The following is an 18,937-nucleotide window of genomic DNA, read 5'->3' on the forward strand; positions in this document are numbered from 1 at the left end:
TTGAAGGAAAAGGGGGCAAAATTGGGGAAATCTCATAGAATAATAACAAAAGAGAAAAAGATGGAAAAAGAGAGAAAGATAAGAGAAGAACCAATTCCAGAAATAGAAAGCAAGGGAGGGAAAAAAAAAAACAAGTAGAATAACTTACTAAAGACATTCTTTTAAAAAAAAAAAAAAATTCTGTAACCTGAAGGAGGGTCTTTAAATTGAAAGCACTCATCAAATACCAAGCAAGGAGAAGAAAAATAAAACATACATAGCGACATTGTTATAAGATTTCTGCAAAGGAAGGATAAAGGGAAGATCATATAAGCATCCATTGAGAAAAAAAAATTTAAGAATAAGAAAGCAAGAATCAGACTAGAAACAGACTTCTACCTGACACACAAAATCAATCAATATTTATTTTTAAAGATCTAAAGATCTTTTTGTTTTTTTAAAATATAAAGCCTTATAGAGAAATATGATGCCCATATCACCTTTCCCAATTTCATCACCCAAGTCTTAAAAGAAAAATAATTTTTGAACCTAGAATTCCATATTCAGCAAATTATTAAACATGAAGGCGACAGAAAGCTTCAAAGAATTGAAATTTGGGCACGTCAAGTCAAGAGCAGAAATAAGAGAGCTCTGAGACAAAAGGCAATAATCCAGTGGCTGAGAAAATTCACTAAACAACACAACTTCCCAAGAAAAGGGGGGTGTCCGCTCACAGCCACCATCCTGGTGGACAGGAAACACTCCTGCCCATCGCCAGCCCCATAGCCCAGAGCTGCCCCAGACAACCCAGTGTGACGGAAGTGCTTCAAATAACAGGCACACACCACAAAACTGGGCGTGGACATTAGCCTTCCCTGCAACCTCAGCTGAATGTCCCAGAGCTGGGAAGGGGGAGCAGTGTGAATTAACAGAGCCCCATTCAGCCATCATTTGAGCAGACTGGGAGCCTCCCAACACAGCCCAGCAGCCCAGAACTGCCCTGGGGGGACGGCACTCACCTGTGACATAGCACAGTCATCCCTCAACAGAGGACCCGGGGTGCACAGCCTGGAAGAGGGGCCCACTTGCAAGTCTCAGGAGCCATACGCCAATACCAAAGACTTGTGGGTCAGTGGCAGAGACAAACTGTGGCAGGACTGAACTGAAGGATTAGACTATTGCAGTAGCTTTAAAACTCTAGGATCATCAGGGAGATTTGATTGTTAGGGCCACCCCCCCTCCCCGACTGCCCAGAAACACGCCCCACATACAGGGCAGGCAACACCAACTACACACGCAAGCTTGGGACACCAATTGGGCCCCACAAGACTCACTCCCCCACTCACCAAAAAGGCTAAGCAGGGGAGATCTGGCTTGTGGAGAACAGGTGGCTCGTGGACGCCACCTGCTGGTTAGTTAGAGAAAGTGTACTCCACGAAGCTGTAGATCTGATAAATTAGAGATAAGGACTTCAACTGGTCTACAAACCCTAAAAGAACCCTATCAAGGACAGCAAATGCCACGAGGCCAAAAACAACAGAAAATTATAAAGCATATGAAAAAACCAGACGATATGGATAACCCAAGCCCAAGCACCCAAATCAAAAGACCAGAAGAGACACACCTAGAGCAGCTACTCAAAGAACTAAAGATGAACAATGAGACCCTAGTACGGGATATGAAGGAAATCAAGAAGACCCTAGAAGAGCATAAAGAAGACATTGCAAGACTAAATAAAAAAATGGATGATCTTATGGAAATTAAAGAAACTGTTGACCAAATTAAAAAGATTCTGGACACTCATAGTACAAGACTAGAGGAAGTTGAACAACGAATCAGTGACCTGGAAGATGACAGAATGGAAAATGAAAGCATAAAAGAAAGAATGGGGAAAAAAATTGAAAAACTCGAAATGGACCTCAGGGATATGATAGATAATATGAAGCGTCCGAATATAAGACTCATTGGTGTCCCAGAAGGGGAAGAAAAGGGTAAAGGTCTAGGAAGAGTATTCAAAGAAATTGTTGGGGAAAACTTCCCAAGTCTTCTAAACAACATAAATACACAAATCATAAATGCTCAGCGAACTCCAAATAGAATAAATCCAAAAAAAACCCACTCCGAGACATATACTGATCACACTGTCAAACATAGAAGAGAAGGAGCAAGTTCTGAAAGCAGCAAGAGAAAAGCAATTCACCACATACAAAGGAAACATCATAAGACTAAGTAGTGACTACTCAGCAGCCACCATGGAGGCGAGAAGGCAATGGCACGATATATTTAAAATTCTGAGAGAGAGGAATTTCCAGCCAAGAATACTTTATCCAGCAAAGCTCTCCTTCAAATTTGAGGGAGAGCTTAAATTTTTCACAGACAAAGAAATGCTGAGAGAATTTGCTAACAAGAGACCTGCCCTACTGGAGATACTAAAGGGAGCCCTACAGACAGAGAAACAAAGACAGGACAGAGAGACTTGGAGAAAGGTTCAGTACTAAAGAGATTCGGTATGGGTACAATAAAGGATATTAATAGAGAGAGGGAAAAATATGGCAAACATAATCCAAAGGATAAGATGGCCGATTCAAGAAATTCCTTCATGGTTTTAACGTTGAATGTAAATGGATTAAACTCCCCAATTAAAAGATATAGATTCGCAGAATGGATCAAAAAAAATGAACCATCAATATGTTGCATACAAGAGACTCATCTTAGACACAGGGACACAAAGAAATTGAAAGTGAAAGGATGGAAAAAAATATTTCATGCAAGCTATAGCCAAAAGAAAGCAGGTGTAGCAATATTAATCTCAGATAAAATAGACTTCAAATGCAGGGATGTTTTGAGAGACAAAGAAGGCCACTACATACTAATAAAAGGGGCAATTCAGCAAGAAGAAATAACAATCGTAAATGTCTATGCACCCAATCAAGGTGCCACAAAATACATGAGAGAAACATTGGCAAAACTAAAGGAAGCAATTGATGTTTCCACAATAATTGTGGGAGACTTCAACACATCACTCTCTCCTATAGATAGATCAACCAGACAGAAGACCAATAAGGAAATTGAAAACCTAAACAATCTGATAAATGAATTAGATTTAACAGACATCTACAGGACATTACATCCCAAATCACCAGGATACACATACTTTTCTAGTGCTCACGGAACTTTCTCCAGAATAGATCATATGCTGGGACATAAAACAAGCCTCAATAAATTTAAAAAGATTGAAATCATTCAAAGCACATTCTCTGACCACAATGGAATACAATTAGAAGTCAATAACCATCAGAGACTTAGAAAATTCACAAATACCTGGAGGTTAAACAACACACTCCTAAACAATCAGTGGGTTAAAGAAGAAATAGCAAGAGAAATTGCTAAATATATAGAGACGAATGAAAATGAGAACACAACATACCAAAACCTATGGGATGCAGCAAAAGCAGTGCTAAGGGGGAAATTTATAGCACTAAACGCATATATTAAAAAGGAAGAAAGAGCCAAAATCAAAGAACTAATGGATCAACTGAAGAAGCTAGAAAATGAACAGCAAACCAATCCTAAACCAAGTAGAAGAAAAGAAATAACAAGGATTAAAGCAGAAATAAATGACATAGAGAACAAAAAAACAATAGAAAGGATAAATATCACCAAAAGTTGGTTCTTTGAGAAGATCAACAAGATTGACAAGCCCCTAGCTAGACTGACAAAATCAAAAAGAGAGAAGACCCATATAAACAAAATAATGAATGAAAAAGGTGAAACATATGAACAACCTAGACTGACCAGAGAAGAAATAGAAGACCTCAACCAACCCATCACAAGCAAAGAGATCCAATCAGTCATCAAAAATCTTCCCACAAATAAATGCCCAGGGCCAGATGGCTTCACAGGGGAATTCTACCAAACTTTCCAGAAAGAACTGACACCAATCTTACTCAAACTCTTTCAAAACATTGAAAAAAAATGGAACACTACCTAACTCATTTTATGAAGCTAACATCAATCTAATACCAAAACCAGGCAAAGATGCTACAAAAAGGAAAACTACCGGCCAATCTCCCTAATGAATATAGATGCAAAAATCCTCAACAAAATACTTGCAAATCGAATCCAAAGACACATTAAAAAAAATCATACACCATGACCAAGTGGGGTTCATTCCAGGCATGCAAGGATGGTTCAACATCAGAAAAACAATCAATGTATTACAACACATTAAAAACTCGAAAGGGAAAAATCAATTGATCATCTCAATAGATGCTGAAAAAGCATTTGACAAAATCCAACATCCCTTTTTGATAAAAACACTTCAAAAGGTAGGAATTGAAGGAAACTTCCTCAACATGATAAAGAGCATATATGAAAAACCCACAGCCAGCATAGTACTCAATGGTGAGAGACTGAAAGCCTTCCCTCTAAGATCAGGAACAAGACAAGGATGCCCGCTGTCACCACTGTTATTCAACATTGTGCTGGAAGTGCTAGCCAGGGCAATCCGGCAAGACAAAGAAATAAAAGGCATCCAAATTGGAAAAGAAGAAGTAAAACTGTCATTGTTTGCAGATGATATGATCTTATATCTAGAAAACCCTGAGAAATCAACGATACACCTACTAGAGCTAATAAACAAATTTAGCAAAGTAGCGGGATACAAGATTAATGCACATAAGTCAGTAATGTTTCTATATGCTAGAAATGAACAAACTGAAGAGACACTCAAGAAAAAGATACCATTTTCAATAGCAACTAAAAAAATCAAGTACCTAGGAATCAACTTAACCAAAGATGTAAAAGACCTATACAAAGAAAACTACATAACTCTACTAAAAGAAATAGAAGGGGACCTTAAAAGATGGAAAAATATTCCATGTTCATGGATAGGAAGGCTAAATGTCATTAACATGTCAATTCTACCCAAACTCATCTACAGATTCAATGCAATCCCAATCAAAATTCCAACAACCTACTTTGCAGACTTGGAAAAGCTAGTTATCAAATTTATTTGGAAAGGGAAGATGCCTCGAATTGCTAAAGACACTCTAAAAAAGAAAAACGAAGTGGGAGGACTTACACTCCCTGACTTTGAAGCTTATTATAAAGCCACAGTTGCCAAGACAGCATGGTACTGGCACAAAGATAGACATATAGATCAATGGAATCGAATTGAGAATTCAGAGATAGACCCTCAGATCTATGGCCGACTGATCTTTGATAAGGCCCCCAAAGTCACCGAACTGAGCCATAATGGTCTTTTCAACAAATGGGGCTGGGAGAGTTGGATATCCATATCCAAAAGAATGAAAGAGGACCCCTACCTCACCCCCTACACAAAAATTAACTCAAAATGGACCAAAGATCTCAATATAAAAGAAAGTACCATAAAACTCCTAGAAGATAATGTAGGAAAACATCTTCAAGACCTTGTATTAGGAGGCCACTTCCTAGACTTTACACCCAAAGCACAAGCAACAAAAGAGAAAATAGATAAATGGGAACTCCTCAAGCTTAGAAGTTTCTGCACCTCAAAGGAATTTCTCAAAAAGGTAAAGAGGCAGCCAACTCAATGGGAAAAAATTTTTGGAAACCATGTATCTGACAAAAGACTGATATCTTGCATATACAAAGAAATCCTACAACTCAATGACAATAGTACAGACAGCCCAATTATAAAATGGGCAAAAGATATGAAAAGACAGTTCTCTGAAGAGGAAATACAAATGACCAAGAAACACATGAAAAAATGTTCAGCTTCACTAGCTATTAGAGAGATGCAAATTAAGACCACAATGAGATACCATCTAACACCGGTTAGAATGGCTGCCATTAAACAAACAGGAAACTACAAATGCTGGAGGGGATGTGGAGAAATTGGAACTCTTATTCATTGTTGGTGGGACTGTATAATGGTTCAGCCACTCTGGAAGTCAGTCTGGCAGTTCCTTAGAAAACTAGATATAGAGCTACCATTCGATCCAGCGATTGCACTCCTCGGTATATACCCGGAAGATCGGAAAGCAGTGACACGAACAGATATCTGCACGCCAATGTTCATAGTAGCATTATTCACAATTGCCAAGAGATGGAAACAACCCAAATGTCCTTCAACAGATGAGTGGATAAATAAAATGTGGTATATACACACAATGGAATACTACGCGGCAGTAAGAAGGAACGATCTGGTGAAACATATGACAACATGGATGAACCCTGAAGACATAATGCTGAGCGAAATAAGCCAGGCACAAAAAGAGAAATATTATATGCTACCACTAATGTGAACTTTGAAAAATGTAAAACAAATGGTTTATAATGTAGAATGTAGGGGAACTAGCAGTAGAGAGCAATTAAGGAAGGGGGAACAATAATCCAGGAAGAACAGATAAGCTATTTAACGTTCTGGGGATGCCCAGAAATGACTATGGTCTGTTAATTTCTGATGGTTGTAGTAGGAACAAGTTCACTGAAATGTTGCTATATTATGTAACTTTCTTGGGGTAAAGTAGGAACATGTTGGAAGTTAAGCAGTTATCTTAGGTTAGTTGTCTTTTTCTTACTCCCTTGCTATGGTCTCTTTGAAATGCTCTTTTATTGTATGTTTGTTTTCTTTTTAACTTTTTTTTTCATACAGGTGATTTGAAAAAAGAAGGGAAAGTTAAAAAAAAAAAAAAAAAAAAAAAAAAGAAAAAAGACAAACAAGGGGAAAAAAAAAAAAAAAAGATGTAGTGCCCCCTTGAGGAGCCTGTGGAGAATGCAGGGGTATTCGCCTACCCCACCTCCATGGTTGCTAACATGACCACAGACATAGGGGACTGGTGGTTTGATGGGTTGAGCCCTCTACCATAAGTTTTACCCTTGGGAAGACGGTTGCTGCAAAGGAGAGGCTAGGCCTCCCTGTATTTGTGCCTAAGAGTCTCCTCCTGAATGCCTCTTTGTTGCTCAGATGTGGCCCTCTCTCTCTGGCTAAGCCAACTTGAAAGGTGAAATCACTGCCCTCCCCCCTACGTGGGATCAGACACCCAGGGAAGTGAATCTCCCTGGCAACGTGGAATATGACTCCCAGGGAGGAATGTAGACCTGGCACCGTGGGACGGAGAACATCTTCTTGACCAAAAGGGGGATGTGAAAGGAAATGAAATAAGCTTCAGTGGCAGAGAGATTCCAAAAGGAGCCGAGAGGTCACTCTGGTGGGCACTCTTATGCACACTTTAGACAACCCTTTTTAGGTTCTAAAGAATTGGGGTAGCTGGTGGTGGATACCTGAAACTATCAAACTACAACCCAGAACCCATGAATCTCGAAGACAGTTGTATAAAAATGTAGCTTATGAGGGGTGACAATGGGATTGGGAAAGCCATAAGGACCAAACACCACTTTGTCTAGTTTATGGATGGATGTGTAGAAAAGTAGGGGAGGGAAACAGACAGACAAAGGTACCCAGTGTTCTTTTTTACTTCAATTGCTCTTTTTCACTCTAATTATTATTCTTGTTATTTTTGTGTGTGTGCTAATGAAGGTGTCAGGGATTGATTTAGGTGATGAATGTACAACTATGTAATGGTACTGTAAACAATCGAAAGTACAATTTGTTTTGTATGACTGCGTGGTATGTGAATATATCTCAATAAAATGATGATTTAAAAAAAAAATAATAAAATAAAATAAAAAAAAAAAAAAAAGATCTACAGTAAAAGTAATGGCATGGGTAAATGTAAATGTCAATGCTATTGTATTTTTTGTTTGTATTATTCCTACTGGATCTAAAATGCAAGTGCATAAAAAGTAATGGTAAATCAATGGTTTTGGACTCAAATGTATAAATACGTAATTTATGAAAATAACTAAATAAAGGTGGGGGTGGTAGGGTAAAGGAACATAGTTTGTGCATACCATAGAAGTTAAGTTGGCATCAAATCAATTGAGATTGTTACAGATTTAGGATGCTAAATTTAAGCCCTAGGGTAAACCACAAAGAAAATACTGGAAAATACACAAAGAAGGAAATGAAAAGGGATTCTAAAGGGTGCACTACAAAAGACAACTAAATATACAAATAAGCAGTGCGCCGGTTTGAATGTATTATGTCCCCCAGTAAAAACCATATTCTTTGATGCAATCTTGTGGGGCAGACATAATAGTGGGGATTAAGTTGGAACATTTGGATTAGGTTGTTTGCATGGAGATGCGCCCCACCCAACTGTAGATGATAACTGATGGGATATTTCCATGGAGGCGCGGCCCCACCCATTCAGGGTGGGCCTCGATCAGTGGAGCCATATAAATGAGCTGACTCAAAGAGAAGGAACCCAGTGCAGCTGTGAGTGACGTTTTGAAGAGGAGCAAGCTTGCTAAAGAGGAATGTCCTGGGAGAAAGCCATTTTGCAACCAGAACTTTGGAGCAGACGCCAGCCACGCGCCTTCCCAGCTAACAGAGGTTTTCCGGACACCATTGGCCATCCTCCAGTGAAGGTACCCGATTACTGATGTGTTACCTTGGACACTTTATGGCCTTAAGACTGTAACTGTGTAGCCAAATAAACCCCCTTTTTATAAAAGCCAAAAAAAAAAAAAAAAAAAAAAAAAAAAAAAACATGAAGGCAACATAAAGTCACTTCAAATAGTCAAGGACTCAGAAATTTTACTTCTCAGACACCTATTCTGAGGTAATTATTTGAGGATGTTCTCTAAAAACTGCAGGATGTAAATTCAAAGAAAGATGTGGAACTAATCTAAGAAAAAAGAAATCTCAAGATGAGAGATGTACAGCAACTCAAGAAGTTACTTCAACAGTAGGCTCCAAGAAAAAGCCTGCAAAAAGAATGGAATGTATTCCAACAATAGATACAAGGACTAAGGAACTGGGTAATATTGGTCACTTGGGAAAGAAAGCATATTTTCTTCCTCAGTAAAAATAATTAGAAACTTCAGAAAAACAAACCTAGATAAGAAAGCCATGGACCAATATCAAGCAAACTAAAATGTGACATTATTTTGAACTGGAAAAATGTGATACTAGGAGTTTTGTCCTTGGAACAGTGCAAGAATTGTAACACTGAAACCATAGATGAGGAAATGTGATTAGAAAACACTAATGAACTCTGAATTGAAAAGCATTTTATATAGAAAAATTTTAAGCAGAATTGGTTAAAACTGGTAGCCTTTGGAAAGTGGGATTTTTAAAAACTTGGTTACATATTCCATTTGATTAAAAAAATGCAACAATACAAAATAAGAATCAGTAAAGTGTGATGGATAATCAAATATTTACATAATCTCAAAATTTTGCTCATAAAATCCTTATTAATTGCCAAGGGGAAAATAGTTACTTCAGTGGACAAATGTGCAGACCACACCTAACCAACTGACCAAAGTTAACATAGACCATGCAGTTTCAGTGGGAAGCAAATGAAACCAGAAAGGTGTTAAGAAACAGAGGGAAAGAGAACAAGAGTCAGAAAGTTTCCGTGTGTATGAAGATTAGATGGTTAACTCCACTAGCTCCCTAAAGAAAGAAGAGGGTTCATTTTCAATCTTATTCTCACTTTTGATTCTTCAAACATTTCACAATTTCATAGACAGACACTTACGCCTCTCATATCAATTGTTTCCAAACTTGAATTCTTTCCTAAATCTCAGCGCTCTATTTCCCAAATGCCAAACTAGATATCTTTAGCCTTTATTTCGTCAGATTCCTCACATTTACTATGTCAAATCACTTTCTTCATTTTGCTCCCCAATCTAGCACTCCTCTGGCATTTATTTTCTCAGCTAATAACATTCATATAAACCCTCATCCAAAAAGAGAAACCTCACTCATCTTCAACTACTTTCTCTCCATCCTACACCTAGTTCAATGATATTTCAATTAAAAAGAAATATTATTAAATGCTTACTATGTACTATGTGTTACATAATATGTCAGAGAAGAAAACATTAATAGTACACAAATCCTCTAAATTTCTCACCAAAATGCAGTTCAAATTTATTGTATCTTCTCCACTCCGAGTGTCATTATCTTTTTATAGGCCTTCATTATCTCCTACATGTCCTAATGCATCTTTCTATCTCCATAACTCCTCCAACCTCAAATCCCACAATGGAAATAACTTTTTTTTCCTAAAACACAAATCTTTTCATTTCACTGCCCTATTGAAACTATCAATGTCATAGTTAATGCTAATGACGCGCTTAAAGAATTTAGTCAATGGCTAGGAACAGTACTTTTCTGTGATAATAAACAGCAAGTGGCACTTTAATAAACGAGAAGTTTTAGAGTACAGATTTATATCGAACAATTTTTTATTCAAAAAGGTAAATCTATTTTGGATATGAAGTCTTAACACTGTTTATAGAGAAACCAGTGACAAATGTACCCAATGTTTCTATTAATTGGAACTTTGAGATCAAGTTATTATTTCAGTTCATTTAACAGCTATAGAATATGGACAAGATGAACAAATTTTTATATTTATACCTGTAACGAACATTTTTCTCCTATTGTATTTCTTAATATTCCTTTCAAATTTAGCACTTATTTAAACACAACTTAACTATGTAGTTTTTTAACATTAAAGTATGAATAAGGATATGAGTATATTAAACTAAGGGAAAAAAGTTTCTGAAAATATGACTTGGGCATCAAAATATTTTACCTTGGTAAAGCCTTAATGGAACATCTACATTAGCCTGAACAGGGCAAAAGCAGAAGAGGAAGCATGGGAATATGCTTTGTTCTGAAGCCATTACTACGTGCAATTTTGAACTGTGTATTTACTATTAGAGTAGAATGGACTCAAATGCCCAGCATATACCCTGCGTTCTAAGTAAAATACGATTTATCATCAACCTACATATGAAAGTGGGGAAAAATTATTTCATAAAGAAGAGACTTTGATATAAAAGATTTTCTTCAGTTATCAAGAACTTGTATAAGTAGGTCAAAATAAGTAGGTTAGCTACCAGAGAAACATATTATAGAAAGAAACCTAAAGAGGTCATCAGTGTCACACAATCTTAAATTCTCTATCAATGACTGAGTTTTATTTATGTATAAAAAGATATCTCATTTAAACAGAAAATCTTTAAGCCTAAAGTGAAACCTGAAGTTTCATTCATTTCTCTATTAATAATAGGATTTTAAAAGGCTGCTCTTACTTTAAAAAGTCAATGCTTCTCTTACTTTAAAAAGTCATTTAAAAGACTATCAAAAGGAAAGATAGCAGAAACAACAAAAAATTTTATACCATCTATAAATATATTTTTAATCCAAGGACAGACATTTCATTCAGAATTTATTTCCCCATGAGAAATTTAAAATGTAGCATCTACTTACCAATCCATCACAGTTGCTTAAAGCCACTTTAGTTGTACTATGTTGATCTTGCAAGTATCCTGTGTAATGACAGTTGTCTAAAAAATCATGTTTCCACTGGGGTCCATCTTTCCCCCAGTATTCTACTGTAAAATGTTTGGACACAAAATCTGTGTTAAGAGTCAAGTTTAGGTGAAAGTGCTTGCCATAGGCTGAAAGTTTAAAAAATAACTTAGATACTGCCTGCTGTGGATCAAGAGGGTCCATACTCCGTCTTCTCCTTGAGTGTTTATCATTTTTCACAGTAAAGCTGAGAAAAGCTCCATTTTGATCAACCCTTATTGGAATAGTTAGCTGGTAGTGTTCAAGATATGTCAGGAATTCCTCTTTGTAATCACAAGGAAGAGAATCCAGAAAAAAACACATGGAAGAAAAGAAAATTTAACAGAACAAAGAAGTAGCAGTATAAACAATAACTATGTTGCTTAAAACTACACATCATTGCATGTGAGATATAGGCAAAAAATGTTATATTAAACAAAAATGACAAAGTTAAAAATCTAAAGACTAATAAAGCCCCAATTATTTCATTTCTTAAAATTAATGGTGAGGAACTGTTTTTCTTTATTAAACTACTTCTAAAAATATGGATTCAAAGGGCTAATTCTACAGGAGGTCTGAATATTTTACATTGAAATAAAAAAAAAAGTGAAAACTATACATCTGTAAAAGAATCGAGTTTAGCTCAGATAAAAATCTGTAGGTGAAAGAGTTATCCTAAAGAATTTATAGTTTCTATAGCTTTGTAGAAATTTTTTAAAAATCAGTGGGAGTATAAAATTGTGCAGTCACTTTGGAAAACAGTCTGGCATTTCATTTACTTGAAATTACCATATGTGATCCAGCAATTCCACTCCAAGAGATATGAAAACATACATATCCACAAAAAACTTGTACATGAATGTTCATAGCACCATTACTCATAATAGCTAAAAAAGGGAAACAACCCAAATGTCCATCAACTGATAATTGATGAATGGATAAATAAAATGAGGTATATCTACACAATGGAATATTATCCTGCCATAAAAAGGGATGCAGTACTGATACATGATACAACATGAATGAACCTTAATAATCACTGCCTTCATAATCAAAGTTCATTATGCTAACGCTATGAAAACATTATGCTAAGTGAAAGAAGTCAGTCACAAAAGATCACATAGTATACAATTCCATTTACACAAAATGTCCAGACTAGGCAAATCATATGAGTGGCTGCCTAATTCAGGGGAAAGTCAGAGAGTTTGAGAATGACTGCTAATGGGTACAGAGTTTCTTCCCGTAGAAATGTTCTATAATTAATTGCAGAGATGATTGCACAACTCTGTGACTATACTAAAAACCATGGAATTGTACACTTTAAATGGGTGAATGATATAGAATGTGTATTATATCTCAATAAACTTGTGAAAAAAAATCAGAGCAACTAAACATTCAGAGGACTATTAAACATATTTTCCTCACTTAACATTTAATAACTATTACCCATCTAGCTTTTTAGTCATACCTTCCTTTACGTAGGTTTACTACTGAAGGAAAACAGATATCTGCCCAGTGCTGCACTGTCTCTACATGGAGTTCACCTACAAATATAAACTTCCATGAAACCATAACCAAATGGAAATAAATTGAGAGACAGTATTTCATTCACTCCCTGAAAACAAATGTTCATATTAAACGCCATGGCTTTGTCAATCTACTTTGAGAACCACACTCTGTAACCATTGACTTTTAGACATATACATCAATCTGTAATAGCCTTGAAATTCTGGCTCATCATCACCAAAAAGTGAGCTGTTACTATACATCCACGGAAGGAGGATCCAAAAGTATGTCTTTCAATAATTCTATGAGTATTAGACTGTCCTGGGAAAACAAAGTGGCATTCACACATATGGTCTTTCCTATGATATTAAATTCAATTCTGTAGATTAAAATTATAATTACAGGGACCTAAGGATTAGAATTTGAAAAGTTTAATGTTTCTTACTCTTTTACCCAGGTTCTAATCCTTAAATTAAAATTCTTAAGTTTGGAAAAGTATATTTTCATGAAGGACCCTTATTGGAAGGGTCCTGTATCCAAATTTGTCAGGTTTCTTACTCTTTTACAGCATAAGATTTTGAATTACCTTTGAACAAGACTGCCCATAAATCCTAACAACTAGATGAGCTTAGGATTCAGAAGAGGGCGGGGGTCTATCATCTTCTCGGAAAGACCAGCCAATTCTAAAATCCACTGGGTATTAGTTACTATAGGACAAGTTAATCAAAATCTTAGAGCCCCTAACATTTATGAAATGGGCACTGAATTGACACAATAAGCTTCTGCTCCTACACCACCTATCCCAAAGAAAGTATTTATCCAATCCAAATATTGAGAATCTATCCTTGTCAGGTTAATAGTAGTAATTTTTTTCAGTTTCAAATTAAGGAATCCTACCTTGAGAACTGTATGAAAGCCTGTTATCACTATAAAATTCTGATGATGCCATGATGAGGCTCAAAATCCAGGTCAACGTCTTCCACAAAATTTCCATAATTTAGAAAAACTGGATGAATTTTCAGAGGGCTACCTATGTGCTAGCGAGTAAACACCATACCAAAATCGAAGCATAACAATTTTATTTCTTTAATTTTTCTTGAAAATCACTTATTAGATGTTCCACTGTTTAACAGGTACTTTTTTCCAACATCCCGTTTTTTCTTCTACATCTGAATTCATTTTCTCAATCCGAAATGAAAAAAAGATGGTAAATTTTTTCATCAATAAAGCATTAGGCAAATAATTTACTAAAATATTGCCATATTTTCACCTAGAAAAATAAAACAAAAAAGATTAAGTTAACTAAAAAACATTCTGAATGGACAGACTTACTATGTATGACTGAATACTTGCTGAAGAACGTAAACTACAAAATAACTAATATAATTAAATTAGACCATTGTTCTTTACAGTCAAAATAAACATTCCCAAGACTAAACACAGAATTTGAAATCTAAATGGTAAGTAGGATAGTGCCAGAGCTACTTAATAATCAAAGAAGGAATCTGAAAAGAAACCAAAGTTTAAAAAAAAAACAAAACTTTGAAGAGAACAATGAGTGGGTACATGGAGCTAACCTCCTTTTGATAAAATAAAAAGAACTGCTTTTATAATCAAAGTATGTGATCCCATTCCTCAACATACTTTTCAACACACTCATATAAAGAGATTGTTTTGTTGCTTTATGAGGCACATATTTTTTATGACAAAGTAGTTCTACAAATACAAAGTGACATTTAGCAGCTGCCAGTGAGCACTCAGACAGTAGTAGAAACTAAACTTCTGAAAAAGTTGAACCATATATACTGTAATTCTTGAATCTACAGGCAATTTCAACCACCAAGAATGTAACTGAAGAAAAAGAAATTTTTAAAAATGCATCTAAGCAATCACAACAGATTTCATGGCCTTGCTCATGTACTTTCCTTTCAGCATACAACCAAGTTCAGGGTCCATGTATTCACATTTTATACAGAACACTATCGTACTTAACCACCTGATTTCCCAGCACACGGATCATTGGAAGAAGAAAATAACAAAGGGACTAGAAACAAACTTACAGACAGCACAAAAGTGACCAAAAAGGGGGGAAAGCGGACTAAAAAGTAGGTTTGGAAACCCAAATTATTACACTTTGGTGTAGAAGCAAAGGGCCTTTATATAGTTTAACAGTTTCTATTGTGTGTATAATTGTGTTATAACTCAATATCTGATATCCATAATCCTATGCCTTAGTCAGAAACAAAAGGTTAAATTTCTTTTAAAAGATAAATTACTATTAAGATAGAGAAGTATGCAAAAGATATGAGAAAGATTTTCATGCCAAATCCTTAATATAGATAGGGATTATCACATAGAAAATATTCACTATATATTTATTGGTTGAAAAAATGAATGAATGTGTGCATGAATTGTTGTTAAAATAAAATCACTTTGGGCATATAAAAGAATATTTGTAGTTAATTGGAAAATTAATTATTTGTAATATTTCATTCCCTATGCTACTAGAAATATTGGTTATTACAACATATAAAACAACCACAACCATTTTAAAATTCCTTACATCTGCCTCTATAAATTACTAACCTGCTAAACCTTTGAGAAACTAATTCACTAACAAACAAATATCATCTAACTATGTTTTAAAAATGACATTATACCAAAATGGGGATAGAGAAAAGATTAAAACACAATACTGTCCTTGGGGAGCTCATAATCTAAGTAACAGAGAAAAAACTTCAAGGCAGACTATAGCAAGTGCCAAAATAAAATTATGAAAAGGGGTTACAGGAAAAGGATATGTCAAAGAAAATTTAAGGGAAAAGTAGCATTTGAGACAGACCCTGGTAGATGGACAGAATTTCACAAGTCAAACTACTGGGAGCAATCCCATTTCACAATGTCTAGATGGCAAGAAAAAAATGGGAAATAGTAGATAGTATTAGTAATACTAGTAAGAGTAAATTTTGTTGCTGTGCAGAAGATTAACAGTTAATATCTGGAAAGGTAGTTAAAGGTCAGACCAAAAATAAAAGGAAACTTGAATATATATTTACCTCTTTTTATCTTTACAACAATCTTGTGGAGTAGGTATTATAGACCCTGTGGGGGCAGACTCAAAGATGGTCCCACAATGATCCCACCTCCTAGTATTTATGCCCTTATGTAATTCTCTCCCCTTGTATAATTTTATTCTAACCAATAGAATAACTCAAAGTTGAGGGAATGTTACTTCTGTGATTAGATTACAAAAGATTCTGACTTCTGTCTTGGTAGCAGACTTTCTTCTTTGTTGGCTTTGATGAAGTAGTCTGCCATGGGAAAGCCCCATGTGGCAAGGAACCAAGAGCAGCCTCCAGACAACCTCCAATAAGGAACAGGGGCTTTCAGTCCAATAGCCTTCAAGGAACTGAATTCTGCATACTACCATGTGAGCTTGAAAGCAGATCCTTCCCTAGCAGAGCCTTCTGAGGAGACACCAGCCCTGGCTGATACTTGGATTGCACCGCCATGAGAGACCCTGAAACAGAGGACCCATCTAAGCCATCACAGACTCCTGACCCACAGAAACTGTGAGATAATAGTTGTTGTTTTAAGCCATTACATTTTTGGTAAATTTGTTATGAGGAAATTGATAAATAATACAGCCCCCATTTTACACATAAAGAAGTTGAAGCTCATAGAGATCACATGGCTAGAAAATATCAGAGCCCAGATCCACACGCAAGGCTGTCTTTAAAATCTAAACTTTTTTTTATTCTATCACACTTCCAGTTTAAGGCACTCTGACATACATTCAGTAGCAACTGTAAACCAGTGTCAAATAAGACATTCATAAAAGTTATTGTTTGATTAATGTGAATAGTTTCTAGCAACATTACACTCAAAGACTTTCATCTTAAAATTACTTCTATAGTCATTTAGGAAAGATAACAGATATAATATATCCCTTTCTCAGGCAAAAATGTATAAAGAGATTGTCACATCATTATTCAATAATGTTAATGAAAACAACCCAATTCTTTCGGTTCCTAACATACTTACAGACAATCTCCATACTCCAAAACTTCACATCAGATATTAAATATAATTGTTGCTTCATGAACATTCATACACACTGCTTATTTTTTCAAATCACTAGTTTTTTTGTATAACAGTGCCTAACACCAATGAGTCCCTCAGATACTTTAACATTTAATCTTCCTTTAAAGAAGCATATATAATTAAAACATTTGAGTTAATTTTCTAGTAATGATGATAGATTTGTACTAAATTATTTGTCTTCTTTCCTATTTTCCACAGCTTTGAAACTAATGACACAAAATTACAATGTAGAGTAATATAGGCTGGGTTTAGGGAACAAAAATTTTCCCCCTTGAGAAATTTCCTGGTCTTCACAGTTTGGCAACCTATACTCTTACCCTTACTAGCACCCAACTTAACTAAGCTAGTAGCATTGAGAGAAAATGTTAATATGTAACTACTTGGTCATAAGTAGACTAACATTTTATTAAAGACTCCTAGAAAAAAGGGCACTGATACATAGTAGAAAGAACAGGAGTTTTGAAGTCAAACAAACCAGAGTTACTGTCTTAGTTCTACCACTAGCTACAGTATCTGGCACATGGACCCTCAATAAATTCAAATTTCTTTGTTGTTTCTCATCTTCTCCCTCATTCCCCACTTCCTTTCAAGTCTGTAGTGCCTAGTGAAAGAATTTAACAGTGAGCTCCAGCTCAACTAAAATCAATGATCAGTAGCATATCTAACCTCTCTTAGGTACCTATACAATAAAAATGAAGGGGTTAACCTACTTTCTGATATTAGCTGGAGAGGTTAATCTGGACACCACCTACAAATATATGTAAGCACTGACTTTTCCAGATATAGTTTCCAAGGTTCAACTGACATAAAAATCCTGACAATTTTTCAGAAATTATAATGCATTAACTCTTCAAGTAGAAGCATTACAATGTTGTGGAAAGAACAAAGGCTTTGAATCCACAAGTTACTTAACCTCTCTTTATCTGTTTTCTCACCTATAAAATCATGATATTGTAACCAAGAAGTTAGGGGATGATTATGATTACTGAATCATTATATAGGTATTCCTCTTTTTCTTTCTGGTGTATTAGAGTAGACAGAGGGAAGTACCCGAGATCTCTGAACTGTAATCCAGCTGCCTTGATCTCTGATAATAATTGTATATCCTTTATCTTGTGCCCTTATTATTGTAAAAACCTTGTGAATGACCCTAACTTTTACCTATTTTATCCAGTTTTTCAACTTCATAGTCTTATGGTCACTAAAGAGCCCTTGCTGTTTATTAATGAAAGGCCTTGAGTCAGCCCAGAATGAACCCACAAATCTATCTCGATAAAGGAAGCTGGATCTAACCAAAATGGAACAGCCTAATATGCACATTAACTTAAATTCTAGCCTATAAGTGACCTACCTACACCTCTTTATACTAAAAATCATGCCCGTCATCATATTGAGGCTGCCATTTTCTTACATGCATTCTGTGACTAAACATGTAATCAATCTGTACATGCTCAATAATTAGATCACCTCTAATTATATCATCTAGAGCCATTGTGCTCATTATCCTAAAATCTGCCCATCTTTTGATACTATAAAACCATCAGAGTTACTGCAGTTTGGGGAGACAGATATTGAGGCTGATAGGCTGTCTGATCTCCTGCTTTGTGCCTAGCAATAAACTCTTTCTCTCTTTGAAACCCTAGTGCTCAGGAATTGGTCATTTGAACTCATCGGGCAGACAACCGACCATTTTTGATTGGTACTAATAATGATATCTATCTTACAAAGATTTTGTTGAGATCTTAAATTGGAGAATACATGATGTAAAGTGTCTGCACACTTTAAGGACTGAATAAATGTTACTTCCCCTCCCCCCGTTATGTAGCTCAGCACTTTTCAAAGACCTTTATTCAATAATAGTTTCACATTTCTCCCACTCTTAAAAAATGTGAAATAGTTGGAAATGATGACATAAATCAATCAACT

General features: G+C 35.7%; 2 protein-coding genes across 2 annotated transcripts in view; both read right to left on the reverse strand.

The window, feature by feature from the left end:
* The window catches only part of ADAMTS6 (ADAM metallopeptidase with thrombospondin type 1 motif 6), a 429,283-nt gene extending 415,341 nt beyond the window's left edge, over positions 1-13,942 (reverse strand). Inside the window, exons 1-2 of the mRNA XM_037802152.1 lie at positions 13,805-13,942; positions 11,321-11,685 (exon numbers count right to left, since the gene is read on the reverse strand). Of these exons, the coding sequence (XP_037658080.1) occupies positions 11,321-11,685; positions 13,805-13,901 (462 nt within the window). The 5' untranslated portion in view covers positions 13,902-13,942. The remainder of the gene's footprint in view (positions 1-11,320; positions 11,686-13,804) is intronic.
* A 102-nt stretch (positions 13,943-14,044) lies between these two features.
* Positions 14,045-18,937, reverse strand: part of CENPK (centromere protein K) — a 98,550-nt gene continuing 93,657 nt past the window's right edge. Inside the window, exon 12 of the mRNA XM_037802148.1 lies at positions 14,045-14,177. The gene's annotated coding sequence lies outside the window, so the exon portion shown is untranslated. The remainder of the gene's footprint in view (positions 14,178-18,937) is intronic.

This window comes from Choloepus didactylus, chromosome 13, assembly GCF_015220235.1.
Source record: "Choloepus didactylus isolate mChoDid1 chromosome 13, mChoDid1.pri, whole genome shotgun sequence".
NCBI lineage: Eukaryota > Metazoa > Chordata > Mammalia > Pilosa > Megalonychidae > Choloepus > Choloepus didactylus.